General features: G+C 36.0%; 1 protein-coding gene and 1 pseudogene across 2 annotated transcripts; both read left to right on the plus strand.

The window, feature by feature from the left end:
- Window positions 1-2,780: 2,780 nt before the first annotated feature.
- LOC143609404 (1-aminocyclopropane-1-carboxylate oxidase homolog 1-like) lies at window positions 2,781-4,688 on the plus strand. The gene is made up of 3 exons (XM_077084165.1): window positions 2,781-3,504; window positions 3,795-4,116; window positions 4,304-4,688. Exons 1-3 carry the CDS (start codon window positions 2,960-2,962, stop codon window positions 4,553-4,555), a joined length of 1,119 nt encoding a protein of 372 aa, XP_076940280.1. The 5' UTR covers window positions 2,781-2,959; the 3' UTR covers window positions 4,556-4,688.
- A 10,446-nt stretch (window positions 4,689-15,134) lies between these two features.
- Window positions 15,135-16,578, plus strand: LOC143609405 (1-aminocyclopropane-1-carboxylate oxidase homolog 3-like; annotated as a pseudogene). The gene is made up of 3 exons (XR_013149416.1): window positions 15,135-15,535; window positions 15,830-16,151; window positions 16,304-16,578. The product of XR_013149416.1 is annotated as a 1-aminocyclopropane-1-carboxylate oxidase homolog 3-like (transcript).
- Window positions 16,579-22,168: the final 5,590 nt, after the last annotated feature.

Genomic DNA, 22,168 nt, shown 5'->3' on the forward strand with positions numbered 1-22,168 from the left:
ACGAGTCTGGTGAAAATGGGTTACCTAATAATAGTCACACAGAACCAATCCCTGAAGCTGTGGATGGCGAGGCTCACACAAAATCAAATCTTGAAACTTTGGACAGTGAGGTCCATGCCCAAAACCAACCAAGTGAAAATCTCATTGAAGTGGAAATGGGTCGTGAAGGGGTTGAAACAACCAGACAACAAAGGGTCAGAACTCGACCTAAATGACTAAATGATTTCATTGTCAGCTTACCACCTTCTATCGATCATTACTTAACCACTTCAGATCAAGAACCCTCGACAACGACGGTATACCCTATAGCAAATTTTATTTCTTATAAAAATTTCACTAATAAACATAAAGCTTTTTTAGCGGCCATCACTTCAAACGATGAGCCAAAATTTTTTAATCAAGCCGTACAGAATGAAAAATGGAGAGAGGCGATGAAAAAAAAAATACAAGCGTTAGAAGAAAACGGAACATGGGCCCTTGATGAATTGCCCGCAAGGAAACGAGCTATAGATTCAAAATGGGTGTATAAAGTGAAGTACAAGCCTAATGGTGAAATTGAAAGGTACAAGACAAGACTTGTTGCAAGGGGGTTCACACAATTGGAAGGGGTGGACTTTCACAACACGTTCGCTCCGGTCGCTAAACTTGTCACAGCGCGTACGCTTTTATCCATTGTCGTAAAAAGAGATTGGGTCATCCACCAGTTGGACGTAAACAATGCCTTCTTGCATGGGGATCTCTATGAAGAGGTGTATATGAAGATTCCACAAGGATTTGATAAGGGAAATGAGAACAAATTTGCAGATTAAGGAAATCATTTTACAGCCTAAAACAAGCCTCACGAAATTGGTATCAAAAGTTTACTTCAGCTCTCTTAGCACTTAATTTTAAACAATCGAAAGCAGATAATTCACTTTTCATATGTAAGGATAAAATTTCTTCCGTTGCTGCCTTGATATATGTTGATGATATCATCATTGTTGGCGACAGCCCATCTAAAATCCATGCCACAAAGAGTTATCTCAACGAAAAGTTTAGCATTAAAGACCTGGGGAACCTAAAATATTTTTTGGGAATTGAGGTAGCCCGAACGAAAGAAGGTTTAGTTCTTAGCCAACGGAAGTACACGCTCGACATTTTTAAGGATAGTGGTGTTCTAGGGTCTCGACCTAGCGCATTTCCCATGGAACAAAATCTAAAATTGGGAAAGGATGACGAAAGGGCGAGAGTGGACGCTAGTCAATACAGGCGCCTCACAGGAAGGTTACTTTATTTACAAGCTACACGACCAGACATCATTTACTCCGTGAACGTCTTGAGTCAGTTTGTCACTGATCCTCGCCAAAGTCACATGGAAGCAGCCATGAGAGTTTTAAGATATTTGAAAACAACCCCTGGACAAGGAATCCTATTACCAAAAGAAGGTGGAACCGACCTTACTACATATAGTGACTCCGATTGGCATGGATGTCCCTACTCGAGGAGATCAAGAACCGGTTACTTACTTCTCTTAGGTGGAGCTCCTATCTCGTGGAAATCTAAAAAGCAATATGTTGTGTCCCGCTCTTCGGCAGAGGCAGAATATTGAGCCATGGCCACTACCGTAAATGAAATTTTATGGTTGCGATGGCTCTTGAAGGAACTTGGTTTACCACAAGACAATCCAACCCCTCTCTTTTGTGATAATCAAGCTGCAAGTCATATTGCCAACAATCCCTTTTATCATGAACGCACCAAACACGTTGAGATAGATTGTTGTTTCGTTCGTGAACGAGTGGAGTCAAAGGACATTCAACCAAAGGCCATTGACACAAAGAATCAAATAGCCGATTTCTTTACCAAGGCTTTGGGTTCTCAACATCTACAATATCTCCTTGGCAAATTGGGCGTTCGTGACTTGCACGCTCTAACTTGATGGGGAGTCAAAATTAATGCCTAAATTTCCGTACTAATATCCTGCCAATATCAAGACCCAATCTTTTAGTTATTCCATTTATTTTCCTTCCTTGTTTATGGCTAATTTTTTGGCTTGACTTTTGTATTTGTTTAAAAAGAACTTGTAATCGAATGGAATATGCAGAACATTAATCTCAATTTTTATACGAATATCATGAAGAAATAGAATAAACACATCATTATGTTTAAGATGAATACATATTGTTTTAGATTTACAATGATTTTTCAATGGCTAAACTACTCATAAATTCACCTAGCCTGCTTACTGCATGATTTGAACTCTCGACCTCGGAAGGAGCATCTATTACTCGATTACGACGTTGTTAGTTAACAAACCAAAGGAAATTCCGATTATGACGTTGTTAGTTAACAAACCAAAGGAAATTCCGATTAAAATGTGCAATCGAACTTAGCAATACAATAAATGACGTAAAATTTGTTTGTTATAAAATTTAAACAATATAACAAATATATGTGCTAAGAGCTTAAAAATTATAAAAGCATACTATTTCTTAATAAGTATTAGGGCCGGCCAAACTCTATTAGAGGCCTAAAGCGAAACGAGAATTTAGAGCCATTTTCGAATTTATTGTTACAAATTAAAACAAGTAACAGCAAATATGTTTGTCTTTTCAAATAACTTATGGTTATTTTAATCATTGTATGATTTTTTTCAACTTTAGTTTAAATTAGAGGCTTAAAGCCCTAGCTTTAGTTTCGTCCATAGAGTCCCCTTGATAAGTATAATCCAAAAATATTTTGGAAATAAGTTCAAAGAAGTCGTTATCTTGACTTAGAATAAGAGATAAGTCGTTTTGGCTGCTATCATAGGTGATAATATTAATATATATTTTTCTTCTATGTATTTAAAAAGAAAGAAACTCCAATTATTCTGATGAGCAATATGGACACGTTATATTTATAAACTCATAGTTAAGTTATAAATATCATCCTATTAAAATTTAAAGCTCATTAGTCGTTATTTATCACTTCTCTAAAGAAAATGGTTCTGAGTGAGAAACTGGTTCTTAGTGACGCGTCTGCCCAATTACCGGACTATGACAGGAAAGCGGAGCTCACAGTGTTTGATGAAACCAAAGCAGGCGTCAAAGGACTTGTTGATTCCGGAGTTACAGAGGTCCCTCGAATATTTCATCTGCCTTCACCTGAAAACCTCAACAACGAACAACCACAACTAACTATTCCGACTATAGACCTCCAAGGAATCAACGAAGATCCTATACGACGTAAGGAGGTGATCAGGCAAGTGGAGAGTGCGTTGGAGAGCTGGGGATTCTTTCAGACGGTGAATAATGGGATTTCGGTTAATGTTTTGGATGAGGTGCTAAAGGGAGTGATGGATTTTTATGAGCAAGACACGGAGGTGAAGAAGCAATGGTACACGAGAGATCGGAGTGGGAAGATGAGGTTGGTGTATAATAGTAACTTTGACTTGTACGCTGGACCTGTGACTAACTGGCGAGACACCTTTTACTGCAACATGGCTCCGAACCCTCCCCAACCACATGAGTTGCCACTGCCTTGCAGGTTTTATTTCCATAAACGAATTCAGATAGTGATATCAACTATCCAAAAGTTTTGGATATTTGAATTTTCGGATATCGTACTCACACGCTTTTAGTGACTTTCAATGAAATCAACATGTGTTATGCTTAATATATTTAATTTTAATAACTTTTTATGCGCCAAAATGAGCTAAAACTCATGAATTTTGTCAATATTGAAACCGAAACAACTATATTTTTTTAAGCTACAGATTTAACAAGAACTTACGTTTAATCATTGGATACTTTTGTTTGATCGGGATATAATTTCAGGGATATACTGATGGAGTACTCTACACAAGTGATGAAACTTGGGATATCGTTATTGGAGTTAATCTCTGAGGCACTTGGGCTAGACCCTAATTATCTTTTGGACATGGGATGTGCGGACGGGCTTGGTGTTCTTGGTCATTATTATCCTTCTTGCCCCCAACCAGAATTAACAATAGGCGCCCAAGTCCATACCGACAATAGTTTCATCACTATTCTTCTCCAAGATCATATTGGTGGCCTTAAAGTTTTTTATCAGAATCAATGGACTGATGTTCCTCCTATACCTGGAGCTCTCATAGTAAATGCCGGAGATTATTTGCAGGCATCTCTCTCCAAGTTTCATGCTATTATGTGTTTTTATTGGTCTTTTTCAGTTTAAAACTGATATTTTAGACTTGCTTTGATTGCCATAAAGCTTTTTACAATAATCAAATAAATATAAAAACTGAGATTTGGTCTTAGAAGTTAAAAGGATAGTGTTCTGATACAAAATCCATTTGAATTTGCAGCTCATTACAAACGACAAGTTTGTGAGTTCACAACACAAAGTGGTGGCAAACAAGGTTGGGCCAAGAGTATCGGTGGCTTCATTTTTTACCACGGGTCAAACTGAGACATCGAAGGTGTATGAACCAATAGGTGAGTTGCTTTCGGAAGATAATCCGTCCAAGTATAAACGCATAACAATAAAAGAATATGAAAAATATTATTTGGCAAAGGGACTCGATGGTGTCTCAGCCCTTTTGCATTTCATGATTTAACCCATTTAGAAGTCAAGATAACAATCATCGCAGTGGGTTAAGGCATGATACTTTATGTTTAATCATATGGTAATGTAATATATCTGAAACACTTTTATAGTCTATGTCTTATTTTCATAAAATTTTGGTTAAATTGGGGGTGGGTGGGGGTTTAGGAATGATATTGAGCGATGCTTCAATTCGGGACCTGGAAGATACGCGATACTACTAATATGTTGACTTGTTAAAAATCTTTCTGAAAAACAAAGCGAAACGAAGCTTAGCGAACAACGAAAAATCAATAGATGAGTTGATTTGGATAAAAAAAATAATTTTTTGTCCATCCTAGTTATATAACGATTGATTAAATGAGCCGACACACCCACTGCCGCCACCTTAACAATTTACGACACCACTTACAACACCACCACAACCGCAAACACCAATTAGGGTCGTCGCTGAGAGCCTTCATGGACCCTGTACGATTTATACAAATGGGCCTACAACTGCACCAATAAGTAATTAGAAGTACATATTATTTTAATAGAAGTAGTTTTGATATTGGGCGTGGTTTGATTTGATAAAGCCAACTTAAAAAGTAGCCAATTTTAGTAGAAAAGCAGAAAAGCGGGTGTGAAAGGGATGTTCCTTCTATACGGGGTGCTCTTGTAGCAAACAACGGAGATTATTTGCATGCATCTCTCTAAGTTTCAAGCTATAATGTCATTTTACTGGTCTAGTTTAGTTTAAAGGGATTTGATGGAACTTCACCCCATTCGCATTTCATGATCTAACCCATGTAGAAGCCATTTTAAGAATAATCCCAATGGGTTAATGGTGTTTGTAAGGCCAATTTAAGTGATTTGTGATATCAAATAACGAAACCTATTATATATTAATGGTCAAGATAATATTTAATGTCGGCGAGCAAAACCGGACATGAGACGAGAACTTCGACACTGTCAACAAACCAAGGTCTGATGATATTCCTCCATAGCTACTCCTGCACGAAGTGAGGGATTAATTAGACTTTGGCACCCAGTCCATAGTAACACTGGGTACACCTGACTCATTTACACTCGTTACGGGCTGCCATGACATATCTTCTCGATTATCTAAAATGGTAGAAGAAACCTTCTTTACCGGAGACTTAGGCATCTATTTATGTTTACCATTGTAAGATTTACTGTTGTTTGTACGAATGGATGGTTCGGTCTCTGGTTTGCGTGTAGAGGGAACAGACGAATTTGTTCTCCCGACAGGCTGTGATTTAGAGATCGAGTTAGTTTTTGAAGTCGAATCATGGTTTATATCACTTCTACTAAACAGGTTAGGCTTGGTCTAATGAGGATTAAACCTACCAGATTTGTTCTTGTTCCAATCACCTTAGAGGGATTTGCCTTATGATGCCCGAAATTTCATCGATAGGTATCACAAGGCATATTCCTCTGATAAAATCCATAGTAAGGAACATATGGACGATGTGGACAGTTTCTAGCAATATGACCAGGAATCCCACAATTATAACAAGTTTGACGTTTTATATAAAAATCATTGTGGTGAACTTTTTCTCTTGACCTATTGTGTGGGTTAGGTCGCTTAGCTTGATGTTTACCATTAGACATGTTGTTCGGTTCGACCCCCTTTTGTTCATTTGAGCATTGCTCTTTAATGAACTTGGGTGGTGGGTAGTTTTTAGCAAATTTTTTATTTTTATTTTTCTTATTAAAAACCACATCATCAGATTTCACAGTTTTAACAGAATTAACCACACAATTGTTTTTGCTCTTAAAACCAAAACCCACACAAACAGTCGAACTAACAGAATTCAAAACGGGCAGTTTTAAAGAAACATCAGAATAATGTCTTTATTAAACGAAACACAAGAATCATCATCCTCATCAGTCCATTCCTCAACAATTACTTTCTCTACACATGAAGCAAACACGTTAGAATCGTTCACTCCTGAAGTGGATACATTTGTATTCACAGGATCAGACTTGTCATTCTTATCTTGTTTACCGTACTTCATGCCCTGTACCTTTTCATCCTGTTCTTTGGTGATAGGAAGTCGAACATAGTTGTCATTGTAAGGCAAGGGTAACCGATTATATCCTATGCCCTCACCTTCTTTTTCCTTCCACCATAACTGATTATCAATCATTGAATTAACTACTTTACTGAAACCCTCGAATTTTTTAAAATCAAGTTCAGCTCTTTCAAATTTAGCATTTAAATTCAAAATCTCTATTTTGGAGGCTTCCAGTTTAGCGGTTAATTTAGCAATTTCCTGCTTGGCATCTAGGTGGTGACAACACTTTATGCTGAATTTAGACTTAAGCTTAGAAAAATCCTTTTGATTTGCTTCTATTTTATCTAAGAAAGCTTTTTCATTTTTCTTAAGTTTAAAATTTTCAGATTCACTCTTTCCATTTCTCTAATCAAGTTATCATTGTGGAGTTTATATAAATTAATTTTATCAACACAATCTTGAGAACATGGTTGAAAGCTTACCTCAGATGAGCTGGAAGGAGTGAAGGCCATGAATGCAAATTGAAGTTCCTTGATTTGCTCCTCAGTAGCATTTTCTTCTTCAGTGTCTTCAACATGAGCATAATTAGCAATCTGATTGCTAATGTTGAGAGCAGCCATCTGATCAGCCCAAGAAAATTGTTGAGCAACCAAACCCCTTTCAGCATTTCCCGAACTACCCCCAACTTCTCCTCTAGCGTTTCCCACTGGAACCAGCGCCCTTTCCGTGTTTCCTTCCTTTGCTGGGTTGATACATTCACGAGCAAAGTGACCCGGCTCGTAACAGTTGTAGCACCTCAGAGTGTCCTTGTTAAAACCCACCTTCTGATTATTCGGCATATTCCAATTATTCCTTCCCGTTCTCTTAGTGAATTTCTTAGCCCGAAACACGACCATGGCGATCTGCCAAGAGATATCCATTTCTTCAACATCATCTGGATGGATTTGATTAAGCTCAGCATCAACAACAGGTTGAACCAAATCTCCAGCTAGGAATGCATTGTAGCAGTTCATGAATCCCGCCATTAAAGCTATGTTCTCTTGAGTTTCCTTTGGGATAGAGGGAATATGACTGGAGTTCTGACTGGGAGCATCACCAGATGATTGAGGTTGGATATTAGCATCAGGAGATTGAGCAGGTTTAGTGAAGAAGACTGGAGCTGGTTGTGGTGAGGTAAAAGATGATTGACTCTGAGTGGATTTAAATATTTGGAAGTTGCTTTAAGGTTGAAATTGCGGTTGTCCCTGAGTAGTCTTGAACATTGAGAAGTTGTCTTGTGAGATGAGTGCATTATTGGAAGCAACGTTGTACCCAGCTGCACTGTAGGAGTTTGCGTGATTTATAGCACGTTGCTTGTCATCCATGTCACATGCCTTAATGGTAGCCATCATCTCGAATATAGACATCCTGTTGAGATCTTTTGTCTTCTTGATAACGGCAACATTCATATCCCAACTTTTAGGCAGTGAGTTCACCAACTTGTTGTTTATTTCAGAAGTTGCCAGATAGATGCTTGCAGATTTCATCTCAGTCACAAGAGCTATGAACCTTTGAAGTTGAGTTTCCAACGACTCTCCCAAAACATGATTAAACATATTGAATTTCTGTCGCAGCAAATCTTGGCGACTTCTCTTCATGTCTTCGTTTCCATCATACACCTCAATCAACGCCTCCCACAACTCCTTAGCAGATTGAAGTTCTCTAAAACCCAGAGCAATCTCATGTGAGAGTGCCATAGTTAAGGTTGAGAGAGCCCTTTCATCCTCTTCAATTTTAGCAAGATCATCATCATCGTACATAGCAGTAGGCTTCACAACAACTTCAGTTGAGTTCTCACGTTGATACGTAATGATTTGGAGTCCCCTAACTATGCTTCTCCAGATTTTTGCATCTTTCGTCTTAACATACTTCTCGAATCAAAATTTTCACTTGCTGAACCCCTCATGAGACAGTAGACGAGGCACACGAGTGGTGGTCCCCATTATGGAATCCATTTCTTGATGGAGTGAAGCATTGGATGACATATTACTGTTAGTTAATTGTTCCATTTTAGTTTAATCAGTCCACAAATCTTACGTTCAGAAAACTCTAAAGTACAATACACAAAGCCCAAATCAGATTGATCAGGCCCAACTACGTTCACAGTATGCGTTAACCGAGAACCAAAGATGACCTAGAACTGAATGAGTTGACCGAGAACCAAAGAATGTTGACCGAGAATAAAGGTTGGTAACCGAGAACAGAAATTTGTTGACCGAGAACCACAGAATTTGGCCAAGAACCCTTAAATCTAACCAAAAACGATCAGATTTTAGAAGAAAACTTGAACAAATTGCCGAAAACCCTCAAAACTAACCGAGAACCGATTTCCTTGGCCGAAAACTAGAGATTCAGTTGGATTTTGAGTGTAACAAACTCCCGAGTTTAGTGGGATTTGATTTGTTTCCAAAACAAAGTCAATCTTTCACCAAAAACAATCCTTTCTCTTCTCCGATCAACAGTTCGCCAGAAATACAACCAAACCACCAAACACTTAGATCTTGAATCCGTTGATATCACAATAATGAGCCTGAATAGGTCAAAGGCTCTGATACCAATTGTAAGTCCCGAATCTGGATCACTACAATATGATATCAAGTATCTTGATGTTAGTGCGGAATCCTAACACAAGATGATTCAAGATAATAAGCAAGAACACGTAAAACACACGATGGGATGCTTCAAAACACACGTTATTATAAACGTCGGGTGCTTAAGCACTTGCTTACAATACTCGTTCTACCAACAACGCAGTGAACGACTAATCTCTCTCTATCAAAACGCCAAAAAAACAACCCCAAAAACCCTATACAATATGATCTATATATAGGGTAACAAAACAACTAGCCCAATAAAGCCCAAACCCACCGAGATCCTATTAGGTGATCTCGGTTTACATCCACAAGCACACTAACACGATATACAATAATATAAATAAGTACAAACCACAAAATATAGACCCAACAATTTATGATCAAGATAATATTTAATGTCGGCGAGCAAAACCGGACACGAGACGAGAACTTTGACACGCGTTTAAGTTTAACGAGAATGCTTCTAGAATGTTTTCTTTTTACTATGTTTAGCTATAAATAGAAAACTTGTTTTCTTTTATAGTGTGTGTTTTCTAGTGTGTAAATCACCCACCCAAGGGGAGCTCACCTTGAGTGGGGTCGGTTCGTTTACTTAGTATATTAAATCTTTCAACCGATAACGAGATCGTTCCTATACTTTATATTATCTTTATATTATGTTCGATCGTTTGATTTACCGTACCCGTCTCGAGTACTTACCAAGAACAAAGCTTTTCGTTGTCGGATCCGGTTTCGGGACCTACAGTGTTATCTATTTTTATGGCAATGTAATATATCTTCACACATTTTTATTTTTATAGTTTTGGTGTTTTTTTTAAGAATTTTGTTAGAATCAATTGCTCGGCATGTTGCATGTATAACGTATTTGCAATTTACTATCCATCTTACCCACAACTTGAATTAAAATTGTGGACGAATATCGACGAAGAAATAGAATAAGCACGCATATCATTAAGTTTGAGATGAATACAAACCATTTTGGATCTACGATATTGCTTTATTTGATGGTTAGTTAACTATTCCTAAATTCACTTAACATGCCTACTACAAGCCAGATTTGAACCCTCGACCTACGATAGGAGGGAGCACCTATTACCCGATTTACGATGTTGTTAGCTGTGCATACCAAAGGAAATGCCAATTAACATGAATTATCAAACTTAACTAAGCAATATAATAAATGATATATTATTAGTTTCTCGTAAATTTTTTAAAAAAATTGGATTTTAATAATCTCAAATATTGACTATTGACAAATAACAGTCTCAACTAACGATGCCTGCTAACAGTCATATCTTTTAGCATATATACTCACAATAATCTACGACTAAAAGAATTCTAATGTTGTTAGTTGGCGATCATCGGAAAAATGTTTCTGCCGGAACACTCAACCTTTTCGTCTCAAACCTCTTTGTAGCCTTAGATCGGGCATTTAGGAACTTTTTTCTAGTAAAAGTCTCAATTATTTAGATCGCTGGAACCTATAACCACCATCAGAGTCAATTGGTGGTGGTTGGTTGGTGGTGGTTGTCGGCAGTGGTTGTGATCAGCGGTGGTTACAAGTGGTGGTGGTGTTTAGGTGGTGGTTGTCGGTGAAGGTGGTGGTGGTGGTGGTGGTGATATTTAGGTGATGGTGATCAGCAATGGTGTTGATGTTCAAATTGAGTTTTCTGGCGAAAAAAGTTGAGTTTTCAAGGTAAAAATGCTTTTCCAACGACCGGAATAACGACGTTAGGATTCTGTTAGTCGCGGATTGTTCGAAGCAAATATGTTAAAAAATGAGACCATCTGCATACATTTCATTAGTTGCGACTGTTATTTACCAATAGTTAATAGTTGGAATTATTTAAATGTCTTAAGTCAATTCGTTGCAGATCCAAGACAAAATCACCTTGATGCCGTGCATAGAGTCTTACGGTATCTAAAAGGAACGCCTGGGCAAGTCATTCTTCTCCCTCGTGAAGGAGGTTGTGCTCTCACGGCCTACAGCGACTATGACTAGCTCGGGTGTCCGTATACTAGAAGATCACGAACAGGATATTTGGTTTTACTTGGTGGGGCGTTGGTTTCTTGGAAAACCAAGAAACAATTAGTGGTTTCACGTTCTTCCGCAGAAGCAGAATACCGATCCATGGCATCTACAGTTAGTGAAGTTTTGTAGATAAGATGACTTTTAAGTGAATTAGACATTCCCTCGAACAGACCAACTCCCCTATTTTGAGATAATCAGGCGGCTAGACATATCGCTAACAATCCAGTTTTCCACGAACGAACCAAACATGTGAAAATGGATTGCTACTTCGTTCGAGAAAGAGTCGAGTCAAAAGAAATCAAACCTATGCCCATTGATACCAAAATGCAAATTGCGGATCTCCTTACCAAGGGATTAGGGACACAACAACTCAGGTTTCTACTCAGCAAGTTAGGCATGAAAGACTTACATGCTCCAACTTGAGGGGGAATATTGAAGATGGAATATGCTCTCCTTAATCATCTCCCTAATAATTGCTAAATCACTTTTATTCTGGACCTTATTTTTAGCCTTCATTCCAGCCTTCTGTTTGCTAAATTCCTTGTATATGGATCTATGTATAGTATTTATTTTCATCTCCTTTTCATTGTAATTCATTCATAGAATATACAAGATTACTAAAGGCTTTAACCATCAACTTTTATGAAAATATATGTGCTAAGAGCTTAAAAACTATAAAAGCATACTATTTCTTAATAAGTATTAGGGTCGGCCCAACTCTATTAGAAGCCTAAAGCAAAAAGAGAATTTCGAGCCTTTTTCGAAACAAGTAACCGTGAATATGTTTGTCTTTTCGAATAACTTATAGTCATTTTCATCATTTAGTATGTTTTGTTCCAATTTTATTTTAAATTGAAGGCCTAAATCCCTAGCTTTAGTTTATCCCTTAGAGTCGCCCTGATAACTATAATCCAAAAATATTTTGGAAATAAGTTCAAAGAAGTCGTTATCTTGACTTACCATAAGAGATAGTCGTTTTGGCTGCTATCATAGGTGATAATATCAATATATGTTATTCTTTTATGTAATTAAAAAGAAAGAAAACTCCAATTATTCTGATGAGCAATATGGACACATGATGGTTATAACCTTATAATTAAGTTATAAATATCTTCCTTTAAAATTTGAAACTCATTAGTTATCATTCAACACTTCTCTAAAGAAATGTTGGTAATCAATGAACAAATCAATACACACAATTCATAATTGTGTTGAATAAGAACAAGATTATGATCATGAATTCTGAATAATAATAATAATACTAAATCTGCGATTGTTAAAATTGAACACGTAATATAAATCTGTCTGATATCATTCCCTATTTATAGACTAAATAATTTCATATTAACCCTAGTGAATACAATAATTACAAACAGACCTCCCTATACTTAATATAAATATTAATAAGTTGAGTTTATACACTAATACTCCCCCTTAAACTAAACTTCGTTTAAGCGAGGTCTTTGTATCTTCTTTGAGATTTGGCGTTTCCATCACAGTAGTATTGAATCTTCATCTTCTTCCCAGATCAGGTTTGCCTGCTCCCTTCTTTTCCAATTTGGACATTCATGCCTGAAATGCCCACGCTCATTACACTTTGAAACATTTTTTTGATCCTTGTTCTGCTGGGTTTGATTTCCTTGTTTATTCTTCCAAGTCTTCCCATACTGGCCTCGGCCACGTTCTTTGTTTCCTTGCTTTGAACTTTCATGACCGCAATGTTCACACTTTTGTTCATTTACTCTCTTTTCCTTCATCTTAAGTGAACATAAGTCTGTCATGCATGTCTACTTCCTTGTTTTTCTTCTTGGTGCGTTCCTCGAAAGCCTTCAAACTTCCAATGGCTTCTTGGAATGGCATTGCACCAAGATCAACAAACTGCTCGATCGCAGCAACAATCTGAATGAACTTTTCTGGCACTGAACTGAGTAGTTTTCGGATCAGTTTCTTGTCATTCATAGTATACCCAAGATTGCTTGCTTGTGCTGCAATCTCACTAAGTTTCCCGGCATACACATCAAGTGACTCGTCAACACCTATTTTTAGGGACTCAAAGTCTGACTCGAGTATTTCTAAATGCGCCTCTTTAACTCTATCAACTCTGACATGTCGAACCTTTAATGCGTCCCAAATTTCTTTGGCTGAAGTAAGATTAGCAATTTGCAATACCATTTTTCTAGAATTGCTTGGTATAGTAACGCAATTGCTGTATTATTCTTTTTCTCATCAACTTCACTGCCCTCTTTTGGTTCGATGGCTTCCAAATTCCATGGACGTTAAAGATCGATCTGATCTTTATAGCCCAAATGGTGTAATTTGTTGAGTTTACACAGGGCATTGAAAACTCATTGATGTCCCTTCTTCCTTCGAAGTCATAACTTCTTTATCTTTGGACTCAACCATTTTCCGAGTTTTCTTTTTCCCAATCTTGATAAATTGGCTATCACAAAATTAAAATAATTTGTTGTCAATTTACTCTAAACGGTACTTGGGTTATTAACAAAGCAATTGTTAATCCCAGAAATAGTGAACGGGTTTTTCGAAACCAACTATTTCAAAAACGGTACTCGGGTTTTCCGGTCACAATGTAAATAAAAACCAAACCGTTTTCTACCAAGAATAGTACACGGGTTTAACAAGGCAAAGCAAAAACCAACTGTTTGTCTCAACAAACAACAGTACTCAGGTTTATCCGTTGCCTAAGCCGACTATTCTAAATTCAAAAACAACTGTTTCTTTTAATCAAGAATAGTGCATGGGTTTAACAAGGCAAGCGAAAACCAACTGTTTGTCTCAACTGACAACAGCGCACGGGTTTATCCGTTGCCTAAGCCGACTATTCCAAACACAAATAGTATACGGGTTTATCGGTCACAAAGTGAAACAAAACAACCGTTTCAAGCAATATTCAGGTTTCTTTATAACCAATGGTTACTAATAACAATGGTACACAGGTATCAAAACCAACCGTTAAATAACCAAAACGAACCAAACTCGTTTTTAACCAAAAACACAATACTTTGGGCAGGCCTGAATTGTCCCAAATAGAGTTGTTTCTAAATAATCCCACAAAATCACTTGATTCTGTAACCAGATTAAACAATCAATACAATCTATTGTGTTCTTGAATCGATATCCGATAGAGTATGCAACCTTCAAGAATCACAAATTAAACAAGAACCAGATTGATTATGAAAAACTCAAATTGATTCTACATAAACGAATTTTGATATAATTTCAATTCTGATTCAGTAATGAATTGATCAATGGCTTCAATCAGATTGTTTTCTCCTCTTATTTTCTGGATATCAATTCTTGATTGATCAGATGCCCTTAGTAGACCGACAATTACAGGGCCTCTCAAATCAATTTCTTTTGGAAAACAAACCCATTTGATCAAATTCTTAATCAATTTCAAAAGGCTCTTGTTTGATCGATCAAATCCTAGAATTCAGCAGATTGATCGATAACTGCAGGACTTCCCTTGATTTAATCGATTCAGTTGTTCACAATCAATTATCTTAAAGCCTCGTTCACAACCTTCTTCTGATCGATGACAATCAATAGATTCAATTGATCACAATAGATTATCAAATTGGTTTTGATACCACTGTTGGTAGTCAATGAACAAATCAATACACACAATTCACAATTGTGTTGAATAAGAACAAGATTATGATCATGAATTCTGAATAATAATAATAATAATAATAATAATAATAATAATAATAATAATAAATCTGCGATTGTTAATATTGAACACGTAATATAAATCTGTCTGACATCATTACCTATTTATAGACTAAATAATTTCATATTAACCCTAGTAAATACAATAATTACAAATAGACCCCTATACCTAATATAAATATTAATAAGTTTAGTTTATACACTAATAAGAAAATGGTTCTTAGTGAGAAAATGGTTCTCAATGACTATGACAGGAAAGCGGAGATCACGGCGTTTGATGAAAGCAAAATGGACGTCAAAGGACTTGTTGATTCCGGAGTAACAGAGGTCCCTCGAATATTTCATCTGCCTTCACCAAAAAACCTCAACAACAAACAACCACAACTAACTATTCCGACTATAGACCTCCAAAGAATCAATGAAGATCCTACGTAAGGAAGTGATCAGGCAAGTGAAGAGTGCGTTGGAGAGCTGGGGATTCTTTCAGATGGTGAATCATGGGATTTCGGTAACTTTGACTTGTACACTGGACCGGTGACTAACTGGCGAGACACCTTTTACTGCACCATGGCTCTGAACCCTCCCCAACCACACGAGTTGCCACCGCCTTGCAGGTTTTACTTTCGGAGACGAATTCAGATAGTGATATCAACTATCCAAAAGTTTTGGATATTTGAATTTTCGGATATCCTACTAACACACTTTTTAGTGACTTTCAATGAAATCAGCATATGTTATGCTTAATATATTTAATAATTTTAATAACTTTTTATCCGCCAAAATGAGCTAAAAGTCATGAATTTTGTCAATATTTAAACTGAAACAACTATATTTTTTTAAGCTACAAATTTAACAAGAACTTATGTTTTATCATTGGATACTTTTGTTTGATCGGGATATAATTTCAGGGATATACTAATGGACTACTCTAAACAAGTGATGAAACTCGGGATCTCCTTATTGGAGTTAATCTCTGAGGCACTTGGGCTAGACCCTAATTATCTTTTGGACATGGGATGTGCGGACGGGCTTGGTGTTCTTAGTCATTATTAACCTTCTTGCCCACAACCAGAATTAACAATAGGCGCCCAAGTCCATACCGACACTAGTTTCATCATTATTCTTCTCCAAGATCATATTGGAGGCCTTAAAGTTTTTTATCAGAATCAATGGACTGATGTACCTCCTATACCCGGAGCTCTTGTAGTAAATGACGGAGATTATTTGTAGGCATCTCTCTCTAAGTTTCACAATTGATATTTCACACTTGCTTTGATTCCCATAAAGCTTTTCACAATAATCAAATATATATTAAAAACTGAGATTTGGTCTTAGGAAGTTAAAAGCATAGTGTTCTGATAAAAATCCATTTGAATTTGCAGCTCATTGCAAACGACAAGTTTGTGAGTTCACAACACAAAGTGGTGGCAAACAAGGTTGGGCCAAGAGTATCGGTTGCTTCAGTCTTTACCACAGGTCAAGTTGAGACATCAAAGGTGTACGAACCAATAAGTGAGTTGCTTTCGGAAGACAATCCAGCCAAGTATAAAGGCATAACAATAAAAGAATATGAAAATTATTATGTGGGAAAGGGACTCGATGGTGTCTCAGCCCTTTTGCATTTCATGATCTAACCCGTTTAAAATTCAAGATAAGAATCATCATCGCATGGGTTAAGGCATGATATTTATGTTTAATCATATGGTACTGTAATGTATCTTAAAACACTTTTATAGTCTGTTTTATTTTCATAAAATTTTGGTTAAATTGGGGGTGGGTGGGGGTTTAGGAATGAAATTGAGCGATGCTTCAATTCGGGACCTGGAAGAACGTGATACTACTATGTTGACATGTTAAAAATCTTTCTGAAACACAATGGAACAAAACTTAGTGAACAAAGAAAAATTAATAAATGAATTAATTTGGATAAAAAAAATAAAATTTTGTCCATTCTAGTTATATAACGATTGATTAAATGAGCCAACTGAACCACTGTCGCCACCTTAACAATTTACGGCACCACTTGCACCACCACCACCACAACCGCAACCACCAATTAGGGTCGTCACCAAGAGCCTTGGTGGACCCTGCACGATTTATACAAATGGGCCTAAAAAACATAAGTAATTAATTTCTTAATTAACTAGAAGTACATATTATTTTAAATAGAACTTTTGATATTGGGCGTGGTTTTATTTGATGAAGCCAACCTGAAAGTTAGCCACTTTTTGTAGAAAAGCATAAAAATGGGTGTGCAAGGGATGCTCCTTCTATACCGGGTGCTCTTGTAGCAAACAACATAGATTATTTGCATGCATCTATCTAAGTTTCAAGCTATAATGTCATTTTATTGGTCCAGTTTAGTTTAAAATTGATATCTCACACTTTGCTTTGATTGCCACAATTTTTTTTAACAAGAATTCATTTGAATTTGCAACTCATTACGAACGACAAGTTTGTAAATTCACAACATAAGGTGGTGGCAAACAAGGTTGGGCCAAGAGTATCAATGGTGTCATTCATTACCACGGTCCCGTTGAGACATCAAAGGTGTATGACCAATCAATGGATAGGTTTCAGAAGATAATCAGGTATAGAGGCATAACAAAAAACAATAAAAGAATACGTAGATTATTATAGGACAAAGGGATTTGATGGCACTTCACCCTTTTGCATTTCATGATTTAACCCATTTAGAAGCCATTTTAAGAATCTTCCCAATGGGTTAAAGGTGTTGTATATTTTCAATCAATCATATAGCAATGTAATATATCTTAATACATTTTTATTTTTATAGTGTTGGTGTTTTTTTTAAGAATTTGTTGAATCAATTGTTCGGCATGTTGTATGTATAACATATTTTCAATATACTATCCATCTTGCCCACAACCTGAATTAAAATTGTGGACGAATATCAACGAATAAATAGAATAAGCACACAAATCATTAAGTTTGAGATGAATACATACCTTTTTGGATCTACGATGTTGTTTCATTTATGGTTAAACTACTCTTAAAGTCACTTAACCTGCCTACTGCAAGCCAGATTTAAAACCCTCGACCTATGACAGGAGGGAGCACCTTTTACCCGATTTACGATGTTGTTAGCTGCACAAACCAAAGGAAATTCCAATTGGCATGAGTTATAGAACTTAAATAAGAAATACCATAAAAGATGTATAATTAATTTCTTGCAAATTCTAAAAAGGAAAATTAGATTTAAATAATCTCAAATATTGACTATTGACAATTAACAGTCTCAACTAACGATGCCTACTGACTGTCATATCTTTTAACATATATACTCATAACGATCTACGACTAGAAGAATCCCAATGCTGTTAGTCGGCGATTACCGAAAAAACGTTTTTGGCTGGAACACTCAACCTTTTTATCTCAAACCTCTTTGTTACCATAAATCGGACTTATAGAAACTTTTTTCTAGTAAAACTCTTAATTATTTAGATCGTCGGAACCCTAGAACCACCATCAGAGTCAATTGGTGGTGGTTGGTCGGTGGTGGCAGGTGGTGGTTGTCGGCAGTGGTTGTGATCAGCGGTGGTATACAATGGTGTTTAGGTGGTGGCTGGCGATGGCGGCGACGATGGTGGTGGTGGTGGTGATGTTTAGGTGATGGTGGTCATCGATGGTGTTCAAGTGGTGGTGGTCAGTGGTGGTGGTGTTCAGATTGAGTTTTTTTGGCGGGATAAAGTTGAGTTTTCAAGGTAAAATATTTTTCCGAGGACTAGAATAACGACGTTAGAATTCTGTTAGTCGCGGATCGTTCAAAGCAAATATGTTAAAAGATGAGGCTGTCCGCAAACATTTCATTAGTTGCGACTGTTATTTACCAATAGTTAATAGTTGGAATTACTTAAATTCAATTTTCCTTTTAAAAAAATGTATTGTCACACCCCGACCAAAAGTGATGGAATTTGCCAGGGCACAACGTGATTGGTTCAATACGCACGACACTTTAAATGTCAATATTTAAACAACAAATTCATTTCGTTTAACAGAAAACACAACACAACTTGTTCATACAAATACAACAAAATATAAGAGAAATAAATAGTTCATTTTGCTAATAATCCTAACGGTTCAAAATGAAAATAACGTCTTCAGTCTTCAATCAACCAACAATTAAACCTGTAACGTTGCATAAAATATATTTTGTCAACACCAATATTGGTGAGCAATTCCATGATTTTTGTATATATATAATATGAGGGAAAATCCACAACTCTTATGTGAAACCGTAAATAATAACGACAATTGTGATATATAAATCATAAATAAATGAGGCTCCTTTCTAATAGGCAAAAATTACCAAATCATAAATAACCATGGCCCCTAACTGTCACACCCCGACTGACGGCGGAATTTACGTCAGGGGGTAACGTATAGATTGTATAAAACACATGTGACACTATTAAAGCGACAATATTATCATTATCATATTAAAATTCAAGTACACAAGTTTGAAAGGAAAATAACATCATAATAAAGCAAACTAACTATTACATCATTTTACTAAAGTAACCTGAAGGCAATCTAATGTTTTCGATCTTGGTAAATGCATCAAACTATTTTACCTGTAGCTAATAGTTGGTGAATTTCCCACAAGTTTGATATAATATAATATGAGGCAAAATTCATACAATTCCATGAGACAAGTATGCTAATTCAAGCATAGATGAATTATGTAAAAATAGCAAATGAGGCCCTTTTCTATTTGAAACTAAGTCGAAATAGTAAGGGGAGCATATGATCATACTTATTGAGACTACTGCGGCTATGAGACAACAACAATAAATAAATAACACAAACTAATAATCGTTCGATAAGGCATAAAAGATCAAGCAAGTAATTAACACACAAGTCCATGTATAAATTGTAGTTTTGAGGCAATGACGCTAAAATAAAATGTTTTGCTATGTTATATATGCTACTCCCAAAATATGTAAAAGAGTAAAAGGGGGTGTGAGAGGTTCATTTGTTAAGTAAGCGAAAAATATTAAGCAAGCAAAAATGTCTTAAGCGAGTGAACCAACAAAGTTCGGTTCAACGAGCGACTTTAAATAAGAAAATAACTAGGGTCAAAATGAGGTTGAGGAGATATAAGAGAAAGATGGCCGACATGTTCGGTTTATAAATTCATAAATAAAAAGTTTGTTAAAAAAATAATTTTATTTTATTTTTATAAGTTAAGAGAAAAATAAGTTAGTTACTTGACTTTTAGTCAATTTATTTTAGTTTTTTTTTTTTGAAAATATAAGTTATAATATTTAATAGTTAATTTTAATGAGTTTGGTTTCTTGTCGAATCGATTATTATTTAAGAAAGCAAGTTAATCGAATGGTTCGTTTTTGGTCGGACATGAACTCGTCTTTGAGTTGGGTTTATGTCTAACATATTTAAATAAAATGATAAGATGAAGAGACATGTTGGAAAGGTTTAGTTTGGTTTTATTAATTTTGCAAAAGTTAGTTTTTTTAACATAAAACTTTTATAACCGGACATTAGACGGACCGACAAGCGGTAGTGAAACACAGCCATGATTGTCAACATAAGGTGGCAAGGTGGTGATGATCACAAGATGTGTTGTACGGAAAATAATAAATTACCTGAGGATGAAATAACAAAAGAGAAAGAACTTGAACAGCATAACTTTCTTAGTCAAACTTTGACTTTAACACTAATGCAACAAGCTAGAGAATTAGTCAAAAGGCTAGTCTTAAGCAAAAATAATGAAGAATTAAATGTTTTTGACTCAATTGATAAAAAAATGAAAATATTAGAATACTTGAATATGGTCTAGGTACATGAGGATGAAACATTCATAAAAATAATAAGTAAATATATAAAAGTGACTATATCAACTTATATATTAGTAGTACACATTACATTTGATAAACGATATATTGGTTATCTGAGTTTACAAATTAACAAGATATGAATGCCGTTTCATTAATTCGGGCGTAAAACTATTAGTGAATTCATAAACATATAAGACTTAAAGCTACTATGAAAATAACTAATATAAATACATGAGAAGTAAATAAATTAATTACGATAACTTAGTCAAAGATCGTATGATGTAGACAACATAATAATAAATTATAAAAAAAAACGAATCAAAATGTCATGAAATCAATATTATTATTAATAAATGCGAATCCAAATTATATGAGAATTTTAAAATGGGTCGGGTTCGGGTTTGAAAATTGACGAATGTCACACTAACCCTCCCCAGCAGCACGAGTAGCCACAACCTTGCAGGTCTGATATAAGTTAATATACAAACATTATGAGTGTAAGAGTCTACATAATAAGTCAAATGATTTTTCTTTGATTTGATATTGTTGTAGGGATATCTAATTGGAATATTCAAAACAAATTATGAAACTCGGAGTTTGTTTATTTGAGTTTTCGACATGGGGTGTATCGATGGACTTGGGCTCAACGCTAATCACCTTTTCGACATGGGATGTATCGATGGACTTGCTATTCTTGGTCATTGCTATCCTTCTTGCCCACGACCTAAATTAACGGTCGGCACCCCAGAGCATACCGATAGTGGCTTCATCACAATTCTTTTGCAAGATCACATTAGCGGCCTTAAGATATTTTATCAGGACCAATGGATTAAGATATTTTAAGTTCCTCCTATACTAGGAGCTCTAGTAGTGAACGCCGGAGATCTTTTTACATGCATATTTATTTCTGAAGCTTTATTTCTGTTTTGTTGGTCTATTATAGTGTATAAACTTGGTAACTTTTCAGTTGTCAAACATGGCACAATCTGGACCCAGACCCAGGTTCGAATCCTGGCTCATGTGAGCACTCTTAAATATAGGCAAAACCACTATAAGGGGGAGTCAAACTTGGGTAACAGGTATGACAAGTGTTATGACTCTTTGGAAAAGACAATGCTGCCACTACGAAAGACAATGCTGCCACTACGACATGCGCCTTTAAGAAACATGCCACGATCGCCATACAATTTTTTAATGGTAGTCAAAATATATTTTTAAAGTGGGATTTCATCTTTGAAACTAAAAACGTATTAAAATGTGGGTAATCCTTGGAATCTATCAGTTGATTTCAAACGATAAGTTTGTAAGTTCACAACACAAGGTGGTGACAAACAAGGTTGGGCATGATGGCATCATTCTTTACCACAGGCTTAGTTCAGACATCCAAGATATACAAGCCTATCAAGGATTTGCTTTCAGTAGATAATC

Source organism: Bidens hawaiensis, unplaced genomic scaffold (assembly GCF_021521415.1).
Source record: "Bidens hawaiensis isolate Kalapana, Puna unplaced genomic scaffold, B.hawaiensis_p1.1 tig00419617_1, whole genome shotgun sequence".
Taxonomy (NCBI): domain Eukaryota; kingdom Viridiplantae; phylum Streptophyta; class Magnoliopsida; order Asterales; family Asteraceae; genus Bidens; species Bidens hawaiensis.

What these genes read in the sequence shown, in the direction of transcription:
- LOC143609404 (XM_077084165.1), top strand. Translation starts at nt 2,960, where the DNA reads ATGGTTCTGAGTGAGAAACTGGTTCTTAGTGACGCGTCTGCCCAATTA. An exon ending in GAGTTGCCACTGCCTTGCAG is followed by an intron (nt 3,505 to 3,794) that starts GTTTTATTTCCA and finishes ATATAATTTCAG; the next exon opens with GGATATACTGATGGAGTACT. An exon ending in ATGCCGGAGATTATTTGCAG is followed by an intron (nt 4,117 to 4,303) that starts GCATCTCTCTCC and finishes TTGAATTTGCAG; the next exon opens with CTCATTACAAACGACAAGTT.